The sequence below is a fragment of the Podarcis pityusensis genome (assembly GCF_964106645.2).
Source record: "Podarcis pityusensis genome assembly, chromosome: 2".
Classification (NCBI taxonomy): domain Eukaryota; kingdom Metazoa; phylum Chordata; class Lepidosauria; order Squamata; family Lacertidae; genus Podarcis; species Podarcis pityusensis.
In genome coordinates, this window is record NC_138029.1 from 74935784 (window position 1) to 74957198 (window position 21415).

A 21415-nucleotide genomic window follows, 5' to 3' on the forward strand; every position below is an offset into this window, starting at 1 on the left:
ATTTAATTAATTGGACAAACAGAAAGGTCTGAGGAAACACTTTCTTACATGCAAATCAGTGATAATGGAAAACAAAAGGAAGTGAGCCACTGTAGACCAGTGACAGTTCTTATCTCTGACCCTTCTGACAGAGAAATTGGAAGCTTTAAAAATTAACCAGTGTTCAATCAATACATGAGCAAGAATATTGCTAGCATTTGTTACAAATGCATGCTTTTTAAGTTTGTTTATTGGTTGGAGTTTGTAACCCCGGAACTGGAACGAACAATTGATGTCACTGAGCTGACCTCTAAGTACAGAAATATTCTGTTTGTAACTATCTGCCTGTTGATAGAAATTTCAGGTGAGTGGTCCCAGCCATGTGTCAAAGCTGGCTAGTAGCCTTAAACACTTAACAACTTAACAATTAAAGAGTCATTTAAAAGATCTCACATTTAAGTGAGCATAAAGTTTACTAATAGGCCAATTAACAGCTTCCAATACTATCACATCCCAAAGTAGCTCAGAAGCGAATGACAGTACTACCTAGCAATCCTCCACACCATTTATGAGCTCCCGTTGCTCTGTCCCAGCTCCTGCCAACCTAGCAGTTCGAAAGCACACCAGTGCAAGTAGATAAATAAGTAAATGGTGTTTCTGTGTGCTCTGGCTTCTGTCATGGTATTCCGCTGCGCCAGTAGCGGTTTAGTCATGCTGGCTACGTGACCCGGAAAGCTGTCTGTGGACAAACACCAGCTCCCTCAGCCTGAAAGCAAGATGAGCGCCACAACCCCATAGTCGCCTTTGACTGGACTTAACAGTCCAGGGGTCCTTTACCTTTACCTTTAGCATAGTACCTTAAGGCCAGAAAGCCCTCCCACAGTTTCTGATATGAAACCATTGTGAGGTGTGTGTTTTTATTGCAATCAAGCAGTGTATAAATTTTATGAAATAAATAAAATTCATTTTCATTTCTCCCCTCTTTTAAAAGGGCTGATCACTGATGAAGAATAAATGCTTCCCCCTCAAATTGGAGCCAGCAGTGCCCATCATAATCTGTTCATGTGTACTATTTACCCTGAAAGAGAGGCAACAAGTATAGGCATCACCCCAGATACAAAAGCAAGTGTTCTTGTTGGGGTGTTATTAGATACTAGGAGGGGATATTGGATATTATTCTGATTTCCTCATGTGTGTGAGTTTAGCAGAGTGCTATCCCTTTTGCAGCTTAAAAGGGAAGCTTAGATTGGCTAGTTTTAGCCTTTTAGTTTAAGTAACCCAGGATGCTTTAAGGTGGACGGGATTTCCCTTTTCTCCCCCATAAATCAATAATCACACAAACAGGGATGTAAAAGGTAAAAATAACATTTGCGCACTCAGAATACTTCTTGAAGAGCAACAGATACCGAAGCTTTATTCAGGCAGGCTTAAAATGGTAATTTGGTTACAAAGACATGCCGGCATCTCCCCCCACCCCTTACACACGTGTGACCCTGTATACACGGGGCGCCAGGAAATCATTAAATAATAACAAATTCAAACCCAGAAATGGCGAGCAAGAGCTGGAAAGTTCTCGTGGCTTGGGAGGAGACCTTCCCCGGAGCCCAAAGAAGACGTCATTGAGGGCGTAGGAAGCCCGGAAGAGACTTCAAGCACAGTGGGGCTTTGTTTAGGCTGCTCAGCCTCCCCGCCTAACAGCTGATGTTTGGGGGAGCAAAGCAGAAGTCGCCGTTTCCCCACATGTCTTCCAGACTCCTGCCAGCCCCAGAGCTTCAATTCAAGTTGTGGTCCTTTTTGCTACAGTATTTTTGGTGTGGAATGGAGAGAGAGCATAAGAGAAGGCATTTAAAGGGTGCTTAGAGGGTGCTGCCCACTATACACAATTTCACTTATGTCTTTGGGGGCCCAGAATGTAACCCCTGCTCAAGGGGGGACCTGCACTTAAGTAGCTTTAAAATGGAGTCTGAACTGAGATTGCAGGTGTTCTCACATTGCTGGTGTGTGAAAGTGGAAAAAGCAGAAAGAGGGGTGAGGAGGATATATAGCTACGCTCTCTTCCTGTCAGGGCACAGTGGGAGTGTGTCTCAGAGCTCTCTCTAGCAAATTTACAGGAGAAACTCTGTGACCTTTAGCTCCTAACATGTGCCTATCTAGGAAAACAAGAATAGCTGTTTGGACTGCACTTACGGTAAATATCCCCGAGTTCTGACCCCAGGTAGCCTGGTTAGGTGACAGCAATGGCTGTACATCACTTGAAAACATCACTGGATGATTCTCAGCTGAATGCAGAAGCTGTTTGCAGGAATCTGAAGTGTTACGGAAATTCTCTCTTTAATGACTGAGCTGTGATGATGGTTTGTGTTGTTGCAGCTGTTGTGAGGGGAAGAGTATGGACTCTTCTCAAACTCCTTGTCCCTATGGCCTTTGCTGTCCCTCTACCTGATCAGGGGGATCTAGTGAAGGGGTGTGCCAGGGATTCCTTACTTTTGCAAATAGAGCTCCACACTTCCACCACCACAAGGGAGACAGTAAAACATCTCCCTGTTTTTTTTGACGACAGTCCCCTCATGACAGCTGGCTATTAATCTATGAGCCAATCATGAGAATAATGTTGTCACATAGATCAAATGAAACAAAGAGCCATTGCTCATTTGCTATGGTAATTCATGGAAATGTACGCACATTTAACATTTGCCTGTCACCTGGCTCTGAGTCCGAGATAAAATATACATGACAAGCTATACATATTGTAAAATTGGCAAGTATTATTTTAAGTAGGCTGGGAAGAAATTAGGGGTGCTTGAGGATTTTGACTTCTTTGAATTTTGAAGTGAAGTCCACTTGGACTAATGTGCGGATCAAAACCTAATTAACCTTCAGGTTTCACCATTCTCAGAATTTTGCAATACAGCTCTCTACTGAAAAGTAGAGAAACAGTGGAAGGGTATGTTTGGCCTGGTAAAGAGGACACTGAGAAGAGATATGAATGCCAAATATCTAAAGGGTTTTCACATGGAAGATGGTGCAGACTTGTATTCTCCTGCTTCAGAGGCTAGGATCCGAACCAATAGATTCAAATCACAAGAAAGGAGATTACAACTAAACACCAGGAAGAGCTTTTTGACGGTAAGAGCCGTTTGACAGTGGTATGGACTCCCTCAGAAGGTGGTGGACTCTCCTTCCTTGGAGGTTTGAAAGCAGAGGTTGGATGGTCATCTGTTTGGGATACTTTGAGATTTCTGCATTGCAGGCGGTTGGACTAGAATCAGGGGTCAGCAAACTTTTTCAGCCATGGGCTGGTCCACTGTCCCTCAGACCTTGTGGAGGGGGGGAGCGGACAATATTTTGGAAAAATACATTTATGAATGCCCACATACATTGAGATAAAGTGCAATCGTAAATGTGTATTTTGTGATGAAATTCATGTAGAAGTACTTAAATATGAATTTCCTTGCATGTTTTAATTTTTTTTAAAAAATCATATTAATGTGGAAATGGGACAGGATGAATGAACATGTGCAAAATCTACATTGATTGGAAAGAGACTGCTTCATCTTTTCCTATTAAAAAAACCCCCCTGCGCTTGGTAACACAGGCCTCAGTGAACTAGCAGGGAGCTGTCTTTGCTCTGCTTTCGCTGCAGGGGAAAAAACCACACACACCTCTGCATCCTGCTTCTCTTTTTACCCCTTAGGTATGGCTTGTACAATCTGAATGGCTGGCCCAATTATCCTCCTTGCAGAGCTGAAAATTCCAGAGGTTCAGCAGCCTCAGAACACCCATTTCCTACAACAGGGTGTCCTGGGTCACTCAAGCCTATGTATCTCTGTGGGGGGAGGTGCTTAGGACCCAGTAGAATTCTCTCTGAATGACAGACAGTGCTTTAAAAGGCCAGGCAAAGCCCAGATGTGACAGCCTGTGCCATCCACAGTGAAACAGCAGTCACTACTGCAGCAGCAGCAGCAGCCTCCCAGCCCCATTCCAGGTGCGGAGAATTCAACAGCAGCAACCCCTTCCTAGGGATTTTGTGCATCTCCTCTTCCTAGTCTTGGGCTACCTCCAGGGTGCAATAATTGCCTTGCTTAAGCTGCCTTCTCCCTGCAGCAGGAAAGGACTTTGATTCCACAAACAAAGCAGATCATTGTAAACAGGACAATAGTCCTTGTTCCCCCATTCATGGAGCTGGTACGAAAGCCAGCGGAGCATCACCGGTTTGCTGTCTAGGAAAATGGACATCACAGCAGAGCATGGAAAACTGATAAGCCTGTCAGCTCCTGAGAAGGAGGGGTGAGATCTGAAGCCGCTACTCCTGCCCTTGCTGGGAAGTTATGAAGAACTCGCTGCTCTGGAGGAGACAGAAGCCAGAGATGCTGCTGGCCAGTGAAGGACCATCAGCCTCACTCGACTTAGGTGAGTGACTTCTTTGTGGGTCCTTCTGGGGAGGATGTAGGTCTGAGACAGCATTGGGGCAAAGGCACATACCTCATCTGGTAAGGAGAAGTGCAATGGCAGATCATCTGCTCTGCATGCAGAAGGTCACCTGTTCAATTCCCAGTATGCCTGAAACCCTGGAGAGCTGCTGCCAGTTAGTGCAGGCAAAACTGAGCCAGTTGGACCAGAGGTCTGACTCGGTATAAGGCAGTTTCCTATGTTCCTCAGCAATACAAGCCCCTTCCACTGAACGGGCTCCCTGGACCTTTTGAGGGAAACAGCTTCCTTCATCTTCTCCAGTTTCGTATCTGCAATGTATAGGGTGTGACATTCCAGAAGGGGCAGGGAAATCTAGAAATACCCTGGTAAGAAGGCACAAGCAAAGCCTTTGCTTGAAATGCTAGGTCAAAATTGGCTCATCTGCATTCAAGGAGAGAGAGTAGAAACTGAAATGAAGAGCGAAAAAAAAGGAAGGTTGTGATAGAAAAGCTGCTCAAGAGGAGAAATGGAAAGAACTGCCTTACCTTGGTGAAAAGGAGTTTGCAGTCTAAAATGACAATTCGGTAGTTGATACAGCAGCGAGGAATAAAGGGTATAAATGATATATACTTGTATAAGCCCTATAAACTGCCAAGTGGTAGTAAAAGGAAGGTTTCTGATAGAAGCACCTTCCTGCTTTCAAAACTGGTGAAATCAATTATGGAGGTGATTTTTCAAGTTAGTTTGTTGGCTTGCTTCAGATTTTTTTGGATTTATACCCCCTCCCCCACTTTCCTACATCCTTTCTGCAAAGCTGTTTCATCCCCCTTCCTTGCAACCTGTTTTATTTTATTGTAGGTCACTATTTGCACTTGCCTGATCTTTGTGGATCACCCCATTGTCTTATCTTACGGACACCATGTGGGAGGTTGCTTCAGAGGCTTCCAGATTATAATGCAATATATGCAGACAATGAGGATAGCCACCAAGAGTCTCCAAAGCAGTTGTTTTTCAGCTTAAACATTGGAGCGTGCCCTCTTGAAGATTCAAGACCATTCTATTCCTCCACCCATCCAGTCCCCACAACAGCCAGTAACTATTCCGTTGTTACTGAACGTAGCACTCATTGGGTTGTTTTGGGGGTTCCCATTGTTAGAGTGTTTGCCCTAAAAATGTTTTTGTACTTTTGTTAGCCTTGGGCCCTCTCAAGCCTCTTGGTGCTTCCCTCTTGTGTGTGTAGACAGTGCCATTTTGGCAACACAAGCAGCAGCGCTCAGAGCCTGAACATCAGAAATGGAGGGAACAGTTTTAAAATCGAACCTGAACATTGATCCCAATTCAGCTTATGTGGGCATGCCAAAGAACGCTCTAACACTTCAGCATTTGCCTCTTAAACATTTGAGTGAGAGCATTATCTGAAAGTGCACCGAGAACTGCTGGTGGTCCCAAGCCACAGTTTAACCAATGCTGCTCTAAGGCCTCCTTCACACTTGCAGCTTAAGAACCACCCCCACATGATGCAATCTGGTGTCTTAGGGGGGCATGTTATGGGAATAATGCAAGTACATGTGTTGGGGCAGTTGAGTGCGTCCCTCAGTGTGTTTGCATTATTCACACATTTCCCCCTGCCCCACTGCAGTTTGGGATTGCTTCATGCAGAAGTGGCTTCCAAACTGCTGGACTTGTAGCATTGTAAGAGACCCCAAAGGCCATCCAGTAAAGGGGTTTACATCATCAGAGACAAGTACACATAGAATGAGATACTGGAAGAATAGCCCTCGACCACCAGCTCCAAACACTTTTTCTGCTAGAGTCATTCACTTGGCGGATGCTGTGGAGGTGGCCCTCAACAGAAGAGGAACAACTCACATCCGAGTGTCTCGTCAGCACTGAAATTTATACCACAGGAGAATATAGTCCTCAATAAACTTATTCCAAAGGCAGTAATCTGTGGAACAGATTGCAGAGTTTGGGACTTGCCTTAACCTTGCAAGCCGCTCTCCTTTAGGGAGGGGAAAACTGCCCCTGCAACATCTGAGATGGTCTCAAGCCAATCCTGTCTCACAGATCACACTCTCCCACTCTGTGTGCTCTGTGCCAGGCACTGGCTGCTCTTGTGTTGTCACAGGATCATCAAGGGCCAGAGGCAGATTTATAAGTATGTGCAGAATTAGGGCCTAGTATGACTGAGTACCCCCCAAAGTTACTAGTATACCTTGTTAACTGAGAGGGTACCTTTGAAATTTGACTTTGCTGAATTCCATACCTTCTGATGAAAATAGGAGCATCCTATTCCATTATTATTATTATTATTATTATTATTATTATTATTATTATCCCGCCCATTTGACTGGGTTGCCGCAGCTACTCTGGGAAGCTACCAACATATATAAAAATATAATAAAACTTTAAACATTAAGAAGCTTTCCTATACAGGGCTTCCTTCTAAAGATGTCTTCTAAATGTTGTATAGTTACTTATCCTCTTGGCTCGGGGGTTGCCTAACTCCATACCCTCCAACATTTCTCCAGTGAAAGTAGGGACGTCCTAAGGAAAAGCAAGACATTCTGGGATCAAATCAGAAACAGGGACGACTTCTGTAAATCCGGGACTGTCCCTGGAAAATAGGGACACTTGGAGGGTCTGGAATTCCAGTCTTTTAGTTGTGTTATTTCCACTTTTCATTTCTCCTACTTCTTATTTCAAGCCAGGAAGCACTGGTCCATTAGGGCAACCAGCGCTGAGTCCTACCAAGCGAAATGTCAAGCAATTTTTTTAAGAAGCCCCCCCCCCCCCGCTCATCTCAAAGCCACAGCCTTTCCTATCCCATACATCCTTCCGTCATAATTTAAAGAGGTTCAGGGAGAAATTTCCATCAATCTCCCATTCTCTGACCAACCAGTTACCTCCCTCCCAGCTTTGGGTTGAGCCAAGCATTTGTCACCACCACAATTTAGTTTGTTTGTTAACTAGGAGTTTGTCCAAGGCTGATTCTGAGCAAAGGAGCAAGATGACGATGACGGCAGCATGGCTACAAAAGCATAAGCAGAAACTGCTGGCCTGCCTTGCAGAGAAGTTGCTGGGATGGTCTTGTCACTGGGGTGAAGCCCAATATATCTAGAGCCCTCTTCAGCAAGTGTTGAGTTGCCCAGGCAACTCAATCTAAAGAGGAATCTTCCTCCACTGTTATTGCTAGGCAGGGGAGAGAACTGTTTTGCTGGATCAGCAGACTATGCACCATTTCACACTAACCTTGCCTGCCTGGAAGAGAGGAAGAACGGTGTTTGGTCTCCTCTGGGCTCTGTGCATGTATGTGTGCACATGGATAGATGAGAGTGTATGAAAAAATGCAGTTCTAGGTGTGCTAGAATACATACAGGTCAGTGGAGGGGGGAGGATGCATGTCACTTACAGAGTAAGCCAGTGTTCCTCTGTGTACATGTTGTTAAAGACTGTGCTGTGGCTATGTTTTTGTAAGATAAGAGTATGGCGGCCAGGAGAGTGTTAATGAAGCTAGAAGATGCCTTACTAGACCCAGCAAAATTGCTAGGTGCAGTTGTATTTTTAGGGAGATTGGCTGAGTCCTCTCAAAAGCTTGCCTTCTGAATGGCTGGAAAGATCTGAAGGGGGTGTGAATATGACACTATTGATCGATATGAAATTGGCCATGTATTCAGGCAACATGGTCCTGTTTAATCCAAACGTGTCTATTAGTTCTTTTCAAGACAAGGGAAATCCCAGGTTGACTTTTAAGTACTAATATTTTTAGTTAAGAACAGCAGTGGAGCTAGGGAGGGATCCTCCCCAGCCCACCCACCACCCAGTGTGATTTTCCCCAATCAAAATCCCTCCTCTCCAATGGAAAGAAGCATATGGTGTGTGACTCCACAATTTTTAATTGAATGCAAACGTTCAGGACAAATTCATGAAGGATAAGCTTATAGAGGGCTGCATTCTGCATCTGCTGTTGGAGAGTGTATGCCTCTGAATACCAATTGCTAGGGATCACAAGTGTAGAGAATGCTGTTGGACTGAGATCCTGCTTGTGAGCTCCTCATAGGCATCTGATTGGTCACTGTGATAATGAGATACTGAACTAGATGGACCTTTGGCCTGGCTGAGCAGAGCTCCTCATATGTCCTTAGGTGGAGCCCAAATCAAGAACTGGGGCCTGAACAAAATGTCGTCATCGCTTATTAAGCCTCGGGCCATCCCAAACCATGTTTCCATGCAACAGGGAAGATGTTCCTTAGAAGTGTCCTAGCAACATTTCTGTCTTAATGTTTTGCCATGCTTTCAGGCATGGTGTCCCATGGTGTCCCATTACTTTGCACTGGGGACAAAGAAAGAGCCTGCATTAGTATAGCCCTGTACCACAAAATAAGCTTCGGGTCATCTCGTATCAATCATATGACCATAGCTCTGGGAGACTCACCTCCATACAAACAGAGGGTGAGAGAAATCAATGGGGCCATCTGTAAAGGCAGTGGTGGACTTTGGGCTCTCAAATTTCAGTGGTGCCCTGTGCAGTGCTGAAATTTGGTGCTCCCCTGCCTCTCGTGCTCCATTTTACAGCACTGTTTCAGCACTCCCTGCAGCACTGCGCCCAATACAACTGCACTGATGGCTCTACCCTAAATCCACCTCTGCTAATGGCTAAAGCTTTCATTGTTATTGTTTACTACAGCAGACTTGACATCTAATTTATATGTTACCAGAACAGTTGGAGGTTCCTTCCTCACGGGTGGAATTATCCATGCTGCTCTGGTAATGTGGGTCAGGTGAATAATGATACAGTTCTTTCCTCTACCAGCATTGATCTGCTCCTGGGGGTTGGCAATGCTGATTTGGAAAGAAAGCATGTCATTTCCCCAAACTGTCCTTGCTTCCTTCTTCCAGATGATTTGAGAGTGGCATGGAAATCAACATGCAGAAGCAGGGCTGGCCTGACACATTTTGCCGCCTGAAAAACGTCAAGATGGCGCCCCCTCACATTCCATATACAAAAGCAAACCAGGCTGGTGATTGAATCTGACTTTAGCACTGGTGATGGGACAGTGTCTTCCACTGCACCTGAGGGCAGCAGAATAGCTTAGGGGTGCAGGGTATGTGTCACACACCACTCTCTCCTCCAAGCTCCGCCACCTGAGGCGACTGCCTCACTCTGCTTAATGGTAGGGCTAGATTTGTGTGGAAGGCACTCCCATGCTCCCCTAGAACTGGCCTAATCTTGAATGCTAACATTTGTTTAGCCCTCAGCTTGGATTTCAAACATGGTAGCTCATCACAGGGCGGTGGGGGAGGGGACTGAATGAGAGAATATCTGTAAAAGTATTACACCCTCCCCCAAAAGTGACGGAAACAATAGAAGGGAGCATCAATGGCGGGGAGATTGACCTGACTTTCAGAGGTTTAGCGTGGCATCAGCCAAGCAGTCTAGCATAAATGAGGTTAAACTATAAAATCATTGCAAGCCTCTTCCTTAATGAGGTAGACACTGCAACTTTCAATGTGTTGTTTCTTATGTTAGTTTGATAGGTTTTTTATTTTTTTGCTGACTTTACTGGATTAAAGTGTGGTCACTTCCAGGATTAGCTAATCTAGAGGGGGAAGGAAGCCTCTCTCATTTTATTTCTTATTTATGGTGGATAGTGTGGGATGCCTGGTGAATACCCCTACTGGAGACTGAAAAGGGAATTTACAAGGATGAAGTCTAAAGCTTGTTTCTAAAAAACTACTGGAATGAGGTGTACACACACACACACACTATTCAGAGCAACAGCACTGACAGTTTTGATTGAAAATGATTCTAGGTTGAGATAAGCCATCCTCAACTTTCTTAAGAGGGCGCACACGCGCGCACACACTGCTTATTCTACCAGAAAGTGCCAGAGTCCAGGAAGATAGAGCTCATAGCAACCAATGAGGAACTTATTCCACCTACTAAGATGATGTCACTGTGTGCAGAAGAACCACCACTGCCTGTTCCCAAGAATGACCCTGATAAGGTGTCTCCTGGGAGCATTTCCTTTCTTTCCTGAGGGGGAAATCAGCCCAGGGTGACTTAATACCTCCCGGATCAATTTCTGCTCCTGTGTAAGCAGTGATTTCATAATGCAGGCTTGTTAGGTTTCATTTTCTTTGCCCTGCATATAAAGGGGCTGGTCTTGCCCCTGTGGAAGTCAATGGCAAACTCTTCCTGACGTCACATTCTCAGAATAAGGGGCTCTTGACTGGACCAAAATGTGAAGGGGTAGGAATTTTTTATTGGCTCTGTTAGATTAGCTGCAGGATCCAGCAGTTACCTGTATTCAGTTGAGGAAAGTTTTCCCAGGTTGCCATGGCTCTTCAGGTTATTGGGATCTCACCTAAGGAGATTCCATCCTCCACTTCAAAAATCTGCTAGCCTGTTAATCTGAAATTTGATTTCTGGATACACTCTTGGGTTTTGTTGGGTTTTGTCAACTGCAATAAGAAAATTGCTCAAGTAAACAGAATTAGAATTATATTGAGGCTGTGGCCTTGTCATGACCCTTCCTGTGCCAGCCCAGATAAATGTTTGCAGGAAAAAAGTTAGAAGCTAGCTCAACCACATGAATACCACCTTGCATCTTATTTACTGATGCCCCTCAAGGCCTTCACCTAGGGCTTGTCGGAGAATGTGGTTATAATTGTGCTGCCATATTTTGAAAGTACCACACATACCAACCAGAGCAAGAACTTCCTGATCGTGCAAACTGTTCAACCGTGAAACAGACAGTCTCAGAAGATAGTGGGCTCTCCTTTATTAGAGGTTTGTAAGCTGAGGCCACATACGTTGCAGGAGGGGACTTCCTACTTTGGCAGAAGGTTGAAGTAGGCAGTAGTGTCCCATGAGCTGGGGTAAGGTGAAACCTCAGAGCTGCACTCCTGACATCAGCATCACTGCCACTCAGAAGCATAGCATGGGCGGGGCTGGGGGAGCTGCTGCCCTGGGCATATGACAGGCCCCCTTATCAAGGCCAGAGCAGCAGGGAAAGAAGCCACACCTGAGCTGGGCCTTCAGGGCAGGGGTGGTGGCAGCACCTTTTGCTCATGGCCAATGAAGGGACACCCACTGGACCAGCCAAGAGGGGGAGGGTGTTACTGCCGCTGCCCCATCATGCCTCTCCTCTCCTCTGTTTGGCTCCTCATGTGATGTCCCAGCACTGACATGCCAGAGCTCTACTCTCGGATCAGGCCTGACCCAGGGCAGGAGAGGAGAGGCAGCTGCAGCATCACTATGTTTTTCCTCTGCTGGGCTCCAGTGTGTGAGGGAGCTGCACTGCAGCCCAGCACCACCAGATTGTCCAGTCCACCAGCAAACTATGCTACACTACTGAGGAGCAACTGCAGTCACCTCAATTACCTTTTAACAGGCTAGATAAAGTCACAGTTGATTATTATAGCAATGAGCACCCCAAAGCTCCAGTAATGGGGGAAGGAGTTAGGGGGCCCTTAACAACATCTGCATGCCCAACACCATCTACCCAAAATTATGCCCCCTATAGTCTTCCAAAACTGCAACTGACGGGGCTTCCCCCTCTGACCTCCTGGTATTTAAACCACTGGAACACCCTCACCTAGTTCATTGTGTGTCCTACTGAATTGTGTCTCATCCCTATCTCATTATAGTCAATGTGTTCATTCTGTGTTCCAGTATTGCATGTGCAATGGTTGGTTCCCTCAAGCTACTTTGTCTCCCATTCGATTCTGGCAGCACATTCTGTTCCAGTCATTCCTATGTCACCAAGATTTGTTGTTCTCCACAGGGATCAAGAACTACCAGGAAGGAAGATGGTGGCAGTGACATATACTCTGGACATCCACTGGTACTTCTTGCTGTTAAGACACAGGTCACTTTGAACTAGACCATGGGGACAATGGTAAACAAAACTAGGATCAACTCTACCCAGGGTTTCGATGCCTTCTCTTCACTTGGAGTGTCCCAGTTTCAGGAGGCCATTGGCATTTTCTTCATGGTCATGCTGAGTGTCATTGCTTTGGTTGCCAACACAGCAGTCATGGTAGTCATCCTCAAGACGCCTTTGCTGAGGAAGTTCATCTTTGTCTGCCACCTCTGCCTAGTAGATCTGCTGTCTGCCATTTTTGTCATGCCGCTGGGGATCATATCCAGCTCCACCTGCTTCAACAGGGTATTGTACAGCATCGCCGAATGCCAGACTCTGATCTTCCTGAATGTTTGTTTCATCAGTGCCTCCATCTTCACCATCTCAGTCATCAGCATCGAGCGCTACTACTACATTGTCCACCCCATGAGGTATGAAGTCAAGATGACTACCGGGCTCGCAGTTACCGTTGTGGCTTTCATCTGGGTTAAGTCCATCCTCGTAGCTGCTTTGGCACTCGTGGGTTGGCCCCAAGTCGACGGGGCCAGCAGTGCCAGCAAGTGTACTGTGTACTGGAGCCCAGGTGCCCACAAGAAGATCTTTGTGATCATCTTCAGCACTCTCTGCTTCATACTGCCCACCTTAATCATCTTTGCGGTCTATGGCAGCATCTACAAAGTGGCCCGGATCGCATCCTTGCAGCATGCTCCTGTCCCATCCTGGACTGCCACACCCAGACCAAGATCAGACTCCATTCACAGCCAAGTCACTATAATCACAACCAGGAATGCACCTCCCAGGCCGTCACCAGAACGCTTGTTTGGTGGGAATAAAGCTGCCCTCACCTTGGTCCTGATTGTAGGTCAGTTCCTCTGCTGCTGGCTTCCATTCTTCTCCTTCCACCTCCACTGCTCCATCAACTCTGCCTTGACCATCCCCAGTTATGGTGAAATTATTGTGACCTGGCTTGCCTATTCCTCCTTTGCTATCAACCCTTTTTTCTATGGGCTGCTGAACCGTCAAATCAGGGAAGAGCTGTCCAAGCTGGGGCGACACTGCCTCAGCAAGCCCCTGAGCCAAGAGCTGTGCATCTCCAGTCCAGAAGGGTCCATCCATGAGAATTTCCTCCAGTTCCTGCAGAGGACCAGTTGCACAACAGAGACCCGTTCTACATATGTGAATTCCAGCCCTAGGAACACTTTGGACCAGACTACAATGGGGTTCCGGATCCCAGGACAGATCCCAGAAGAAACCAACTGACGAAAGACCAGTGCTTTCAAGTCACTTCAGCCATCTCTTTCCACCTGCCTTTTAAGTTAAGAGGGGAAGAACAGAAGGTTCAGTGCGCTGAAAGACCTGACCAAGCCTCCTTTAGGGAGGAATCTGAAATTGAACAATTGATTTTCTCTCTGAGAATAAATGTGATTAAACGGGTTGTTTGCTCATGGTTGCAACTGGTGGGATCAGAGCCAGGTGTACCATTAGGCTACTGTTGGCATCCACCTGGGGGAAGGGGGGGCACTGTGAAGCAGAGCACTCTCAACTATATTTGCAGACAGTAAGAGATAATATTGGAAGTGGAGGCCTTTCCACACTACCCCTCTCCAAAAGTGCTTGTTGGTGTAAGTGTTAAAATACTGGTTGTGGGCCAATAGAGCTATTTCTCCCCAACCATTGGGAAAGGGCAGGTTTAGTTTTGCCATGGATAGATAGTGAAGGCAGTGGTAATTTATTTATTTTTTAAAATGTGAACTCCAGTGCTGGAGAGCATTCCTGCACAACCTCCAAAAGTAATTGGAAATGGTGGGGTGCTTTTAAACCCTCCAAAATGGCATGGATAGGGAAGGAGGGATGTGGCATTTATGCTACACCACTGATACCAGAGCAGTTTGTTTGCGCTATGGCTGATGGGAGTTGTAGTCCTTATCAGGTGGAGGGCACCAAGTTAAGGAGAGCTGTAACAACCATGATCTGCACTGGATTCATAACTGCAGTGCTTTGGTTGAGGAGAAGAAACAGCATTTCCCCAACAACTCAGCGCTGTGGCATGGAAGCAGGGATGCTAGGTAGGGAAATGTTCACTGCATCACACTCAACAAATGGACAACCACTGTATATGCCCTAGAAAAGAATAACTCTTGAATTCTGGGCACTGTAGTTTGTTAATAGTTACTGGGAATTGTAACTGTGTGAATCACGAACTTCAGGGCCCAGAATTCTTGGGGCGGGGGGGGTGAATGTGCTTTGAATGTGATTTAAATGTATAGTGTATGTGCAGCTGTAGATACAGGGGGCAGAATCCATTGCATTTGCAAACAGATGCTTGAAAGTTTGTGCATTAAGATGGCTCTTAGGACGGTTTTCTGCTGTTTTGCCATAAAATTATTCAAACTCAGATAATATAATCCAAGCCTTCAAAGCCACTTGCCCCTGACTTTGTTTTGTGGCATAGGCAGAATGCGCCAGTTGCCAATTAATCTTGGTCTTCCTAAAAAATGGCAGGGGGGTTGAGAAAAGTCTGTAGACCCTTCATTTTTTGTTTTTTATTCAAGAGTAGGACAGCTATCAATCCCCCGGGGAACTTTAGAAAGTGAAGCTCTGTGAGGGAAATAGGGCCTCCCAAGAATTACCAGCATCCTTAGCAAACCACAACTCCCAGGATCCTTTGGGGGAAGCCATGATTGTTAAAGTGGTATAATAGTGCTTTAAATGTATGATGTGGATGTGACTGTCCATAGTGTAGCAACACCAAGTACAGATTTTTCTCTGCTTTAGGGTTAGGCATTTTCAAAAAGAGGCACCCACCAGTGTTCTTAGTGTTGAGTGAGTGATTGGTGCTCACAGAATTTCTCTGAAGAAGCATTTTTCAGTTTCCATGCTCTTTGTGAATAATCCTGGGTTGGTCAGAGATAGGACCATTAAGGAAAGAAAGGGAGGCGAACCTACACTGTAGGCCTTGTTCTCCCAATGAGGCCAAGCGAGAGTCAATTCATTCCAGCTGAGCAGAGCCATTGGTTCTGTGTAGCTGAATCCCTTGGTGATCTTGAAGAAAGTTCCACTGAAGCAGACACTTAAAGCAGGGGTGGAGGAGGCAGCTCCCAGCAGCCGGCTGAGCGACACAGCGCAGTACCTGCCTGCCTAGAGGCACTTCTAGCAAGCCAGCCTTAATCTAAAGTGAAAGCCTCCTCTTGATTGGCTCCATGTGACAAATTCGGTCTGTCACAGTAAGATGCCAAAGAGTTGTTTGTGTCAGGGCATGACTTAGTCCTTAACTCATCAGTAGGGAGACACTCCATTTGTTCTAAGGGCATGCTCATGGGGTGCTGTTTATACAAATAACAGGAGATGGAGGTGATGGTGGTGATGTGGCTTAGCTGGCTTGGGCTGACTTTCTCACCAGCAGTGAGTTTTGGGTTATGTATCAAGGCTACAAACTTAGGCGCACAACCTCTCTCAGAGGAAGCCTCAGGTAGGACATGTTTTTGAGGAAACTTGCACAGGACTGGGCTTGTGGGCTGATGATTCTGGTACAAGGATTATGAATATGACATGCCTTCAACCTCCCAACAGAGGAAGCATTTGTGGAAGGAAGGAAGGAAGGAAGGAAGGAAGGAAGGAAGGAAGGAAGGCTCAGTCCTAATGATGCTGACCCTGTGGCCCTCCGGGCACTGTTGACTCTATAGCAGCCATCATTGCTGACCATTGGCCATGCTGGCTGAGCTTCTGGGAGCTGGAGTTCAACAACAAATGGAAGGTCATAGGGTCCCCATCCCTGCCATAGTTACTATCCACACTTATATTAACTAACTTTTGTTCTTGGAAGCAAAACTTCAGATTATTTCTGGTTTTGCATCGTATGTTTGATTAAGGAGTCCAGTTGCCTTTGATCCAACAAGGGAGCTCTATGTGCCAAAGCAGGCATCTGAACATGATGCAGATCAGCAATGCATATAAATGTACACCTCCATCCACATCACGGTGCTCATCCATATCCCACCAGCCCATTTCGGTGCATGCATCCCCACTGAGGACCACCAGCAGTTGTGAGCTACGTTGCCTGAGCCTGGAGCTGGATGCATGCCAATTCTCCTACTTGATGGTTCCACCTGGTAGCTGATCATTTCTAAAGGGAGATGGCAGAATTAAATCTGAGATCGTATGCATGCAAGGCAAGTACCCATGAGCTGTGGTTGTTTTCTTTCTGAGTTCTTGGAGCCCTGCTTCAGTTTCAGCTGCAGGGTGGGGGAAACAGTTGTCCATGGCTGTGGCTGAATTTGAGAAAGGATCTCCACAAGCTCTCAGGAGACTAGAAAGGGGTGTGAGTGGGCATACTAATAACATTAATGAAAGAAGGTAACCTACACAGGTTCTTCAGCATTAGGACACACATGATTTTTCTCCCGTCCCCAATCTCCTGCCGAGTTGAGGGAAGATGGGCAACTAGAAAACAGGCCCAACTTTCCCTTGCAAGGCTGCTTTGGGCCCATCTCATGCTGAAGTCCCTTCTCCCAGGGGATGGAAAAGAGAGCCGGTGTGGTGTAGTGGTTAGGAGCGGTAGACTCGTAATCTGGTGAACCGGGTTCACATCTCCGCTCCTCCACATGCAGCTGCTGAGTGACCTTGGGCAAGTCACACTTCTCTGAAGTCTCTCAGTCCCACCCACCTCACAGGGTGTCTGTTGTGGGGAAGGAAGGGAAAGGAGATTGTGAGCCGCTTTGAGACTCCTTAGGGTAGTGATAAAGCGAGATATCAAATCCAAACTCCTCCTCTTCTTCTTCTTTCCACCGCATGCAACATGTCATAACTATGGGGGGGGGGGAGCTAGCAGGCCCCTTAATTAGACCCACAGACTCCTTCTCCCCATTTCAGTCCAAGAATGCCCCCAAACCCATATAGAAACACTTGCTAATGGGGCCAACTCCCTGTAAATTCAAACATGGCATGTAGAAGAAGTCTATGTGGGGGAAATGGTTGAAGATGCTGTGACTTTGCTCAGGGGTGGACTATGTTACTACACTGCAGTGCACCAACCGACCGACCCACCTCACTTTGCTTCATTATGGAGATTTTCTCTGAATGTTGGTTTTTTAAAAAATGGAAATCTGATTTCTGTAATTTGTTGGATCCAGCAAGCAAAAAAATAAATAAATCCAAAACAAAACTCCAACTGTTGTAAAAACAAATAAAGCATTAAATGGCTGCTGGTGGGTGATTTTTCAATGACACTTTACCTCACTCTCTTGTCTCACTTACATGATTTGGGGACATGTACCCAAATGGAAAGCCGTCTCTGGCACAGCTGAATCACTGTAACTCCACTGCTTCCATTAGTATTTGATTAAGGACAGATTAGGCTAACAAAGCATGGCTTATCTTTGGACAGCTAAATCTGTCCAAAGTCAGATCTGTGTGGTGACTGAAAAAAAAATAAAGCAAGCTACAGTAGTTTATGGTACTTTCATTTAAAGCACGCATGGGGCCCTCCAGATGTTGCTGGATTATAATTCCCATCAACCCCGACCATTGGTCATGCTAGCTGGGGGTGATGGGAGATGGAGTCCAACAACATGGGGTGGCCCCAGGACCTCCACTCCTGCTTTAAAGCTCCTTCACTGGGAATTACACAGCCTCCCAGCCAGAGAGAGGAGGAGGACGATCCAATGAGCGACAGCTAGCAGAAACTCCCAGCAGAATATCAGATCACGCAAAGTTCTCCTATGTGTGAACTGCCAGAGCCCCATTGCAAAGAACATGGTGTCATTCTTGTCAAAATGCTGTCTCATATTATGAGTACCCAAACAAAATATGTATTTGTGGAAACAGTAAAGCTAGATTAAAAGTGGGGTCAGGAAGGGAGAATATGGAACAGTATTTCAATGAGGGTGTCATGTGGACACTGAAGAAAAAATTGCCTACATGAGGTGCACTGAGTCCACCACTGACTGTCATGTGCAAGAGCCCTGGGTGCCCAAATTCACTAACCAGGAGCCTTCCAATACACAGGCCCACCTTTCACTCATCTATCATAATCATGGGTATTCTGCCAATCTAGTTTCATTCACAGGATCTATATTTTAACAATATTCTCTTCATTTCCCCCCAACAGTCACCTTTGAATCAGAAGGTGTGCATTGTATTATAATTGCAGCCCTTTGTAGAGATACAATTTCACCCATCAAGCTAACAAGGTTGCACTGATTATAGTAAGCCCCATATTCATAACCTTGGTCCGGTTTTGACACACTGCCCAAGAAAGGAGTTGTCTATTTATCCACTACTAGCAGCCTACGTAGCAAGATGCTTAATAATACAACAGCTGGAGAGAACATGGCCTTCAGAGGTGCCCTCTCACTTTACTTTATTATATCATTTCTTGAGCCACAGAAATTCACTTGTCTATCAGTTCTATGGAGCAATATCTTGTAAAATTCTCATGCCAAAGTTTTTGTGGCTTTTTTTTTTTACTGCAATAGCCTACTGTCTTTTAGGAGTCATGAAAGACACTTTTGGCCAGTTTATTGTCCCAGTACATACTGCATATTGTATGGAAGTAAGTCGTACTAATTTCAGATCCATTCAGATCCTGAGTGGATAAACTATTCACATGGGGATGCATAGGAGCAAGTCCCACACTTGTACCTATCCTTCTCAAATGATGTTGAATGTTCTCTTGAACTGGGTGTGTACGTGCATGCAATCTGCCCGCCCATTTTTGTTGTGGATATGCATATGGAGATGGAGAATCGTGCATGAACATAGCTGATTGCGCTCCATGTTCCAAATGCATAGGTAGGGGATGAGCTCAAGGCTTACATCTGCTGCCTCCTGCTTTGCTTTCACAGAATGTGCTTTAGGTTTAGGGGTGTGAGGAAGATAAAAGGCAGTGGTTCTTCAGATCCATGCCATCTTGCAGATCCTGTCCCCTTGTCACCCCGGATAACTCTAGAGGAATGCAATGATGCCACATACCCTTTGATCACTTTACTCCTTCCTATGATGTCCCGCCATTTGGAGATGTCGTGCTGGAGGCAGCAAGATATTTTCCCCTTCGCCTTTGACCCTGTAAATAACAGAAGCTACATTCTCGATTCCTTACTGCTCAAAGGGCTTCAGCCAGTGCTAGTGGTTTGATCAAAGAGGTGCCTGGCTTTCATTGTCTCAGCCTCTGCTGGCACATTTATTAAAGCAGAAAGGCAGCGCACGCGAATAAAAGCTGGCTAGATGAGCACGTCCCAAGGCAAACACTGCAAAAGGCCTCTGAGTTAATAATATACAGCGTTGCAGGAAGGATTCAATTTTCCATAGCACAGTTGCAATTCAACAGCTCTGCCCTCTTCTCACCTGGGAGAGATGTGGCTGAGCAAGCAGCTTTTGGAGGACAAAAGCACATCCGTAATATCTCAGGGCCAGCTCCCCACATTACTTTTTTATACAAGTAGGCCTACCTTAGGACACAGGCGTTTTTGTCACGTTGGAAGTTTTTCTAGTTTGGAAGACCAGAAGTATAACATTGTGAGAGCCTTCTGGACTATTTTTGGGACAGAGGGGATGACAACACCCCTGAGCAGCCATTCCCATTTATTATTATTCTTTCCACAGTAGCTACATTGTACAGCTCATCCCTGTTACTATGACCGGCTATTAGCAATGAGTGGTACAGCTATGGCACAGGGATCACAGTGGTTATTGAAAGCATTCCACAGCATGTTAATGGCAGCGAACATCTATACTGGCAGAACAGCTCCATTACTACAGATATTATTTCTCTTGTAGTTTGGTTCTTGCAGCGTGATGTTGAATTTCATGTGCATGGTGCTATCTGCTCAGTGGGATCTACCCCCATCTACCCCCAGGATTTCCCTCAAGCAGAACCCACAATCAACGCATCTGCCAGGAAAGTACATCAACAAATCTGTGGAAGACTTTGCAATCTTGCTTTTTTCTTCCCACCTCTACCCCGGTCCTGTATCCTTCCCTCCCATTCTATCTGCTTCTTTGTTCATCTAAATTATTTTTAGCCCCGCTTTTCATTGTTCAACAATCTCAGAGAGACGAAAAACATTAAAATAGAAAAAAAACACACCCAAATTTAATTTAGATTCAACTTAAAAAACAAAATCAGACAGTATATCAACACCACCAGCCAGGTAATGACAAAACTTTGGCAAATGCTAGGGTGAATAGCCATACATTGTTTCTTATTGCTGAAATGACTCCCTCAAAGTTGGTGCCGTTCACACTTGAGAGGGGAGGGCATTCTAGACATAGGACTCAGCTACATTAGTAAAGAAAAAGCATTTTATATGTGTTATAACCCTGTGACATCAGATGGCGCTGTGGAGTTCCATCTTTCGCCAATGTGATTCCCAACTTTGAGGTTTACAACGCGTTTTCCTTAGGGTACTTTTGCATGCCATTCTTTCCCTGATCTGATTATTCCTGTGCCTGTTGCAGGTAGCCTGTTGATCACTATTTGTTTAGTTGCTTTTAGTTGTTTTATTAGTGATAACTTTTAGTTTGTGTTATGAGTGTAGTTACTAGGATAGACCATTCGGCAGCTGCATTCTAGTTTGAAAGGAATAAGCATTTCCTGATTATTTCCTCAAATACCGCACACACCTACAGTGAGTGGATAGTGGCAGGAAAAGATATATACCCGTATTTTTCGCTCTATAAGACGCACCAGACCACAAGACGCACCTAGTTTTTGGAGGAGGAAAACAAGGGAAAAAATATTCTGAATCTCAAAAGCCAGAACAGCAAGAGGGATTGCTGCGCAGTGAAAGCAGCAATCCCTCTTGCTGTTCTGGCTTCTGGGATAGCTGTGCAGCCTGCATTTGCTCCATAAGACGCACACACATTTCCCCTTACTCTTTAGGAGGAAAAAAGTGAGTCTTATAGAGCAAAAAATACGGTAATAATGAAGCAGGAATAGCTAACCTGTGGGGCCTCTAGGTATTGCGGGACTCCAGCCCCCATCATCCATGCTGGTTGGGTTTGAAAGGAGTTACAAGCCAGCATGATCTGCTGGGCTGCAGGTTCCCCATCACATTTCTCAGCCATCTCTACTCACCACTGACCTAGCAGAAAGGAAGGCCCTGCAATTTATATCCAGGCAAGTACCAAACAGTTCCAGCAGGGGATGGTTGGTCCACACT

The 21415-nt window shown here is 45.6% G+C and overlaps 1 protein-coding gene across 2 annotated transcripts; it reads left to right on the plus strand.

Annotated features, from left to right (window-relative positions):
• The first annotated feature begins 3664 nt into the window (after positions 1 to 3664).
• On the plus strand, positions 3665 to 13692 carry GPR62 (G protein-coupled receptor 62). Of its 2 annotated transcripts, none has more exons than XM_080996471.1 (2): positions 3665 to 4389; positions 12180 to 13692. In XM_080996471.1, exon 2 carries the CDS (start codon positions 12282 to 12284, stop codon positions 13515 to 13517), a length of 1236 nt encoding a protein of 411 aa, XP_080852597.1. In that variant the 5' UTR covers positions 3665 to 4389; positions 12180 to 12281; the 3' UTR covers positions 13518 to 13692. The 2 variants fall into 2 exon arrangements, with proteins under 2 accessions (XP_080852597.1, XP_080852596.1); XM_080996470.1 differs by lacking the exon at positions 3665 to 4389 and adding an exon at positions 10502 to 10642.
• Positions 13693 to 21415: the final 7723 nt, after the last annotated feature.

Excerpts from the sequence above, each read along its gene's own strand:
- GPR62 (XM_080996471.1), top strand. The coding sequence starts at position 12,282 with ATGGGGACAATGGTAAACAAAACTAGGATCAACTCTACCCAGGGTTTC.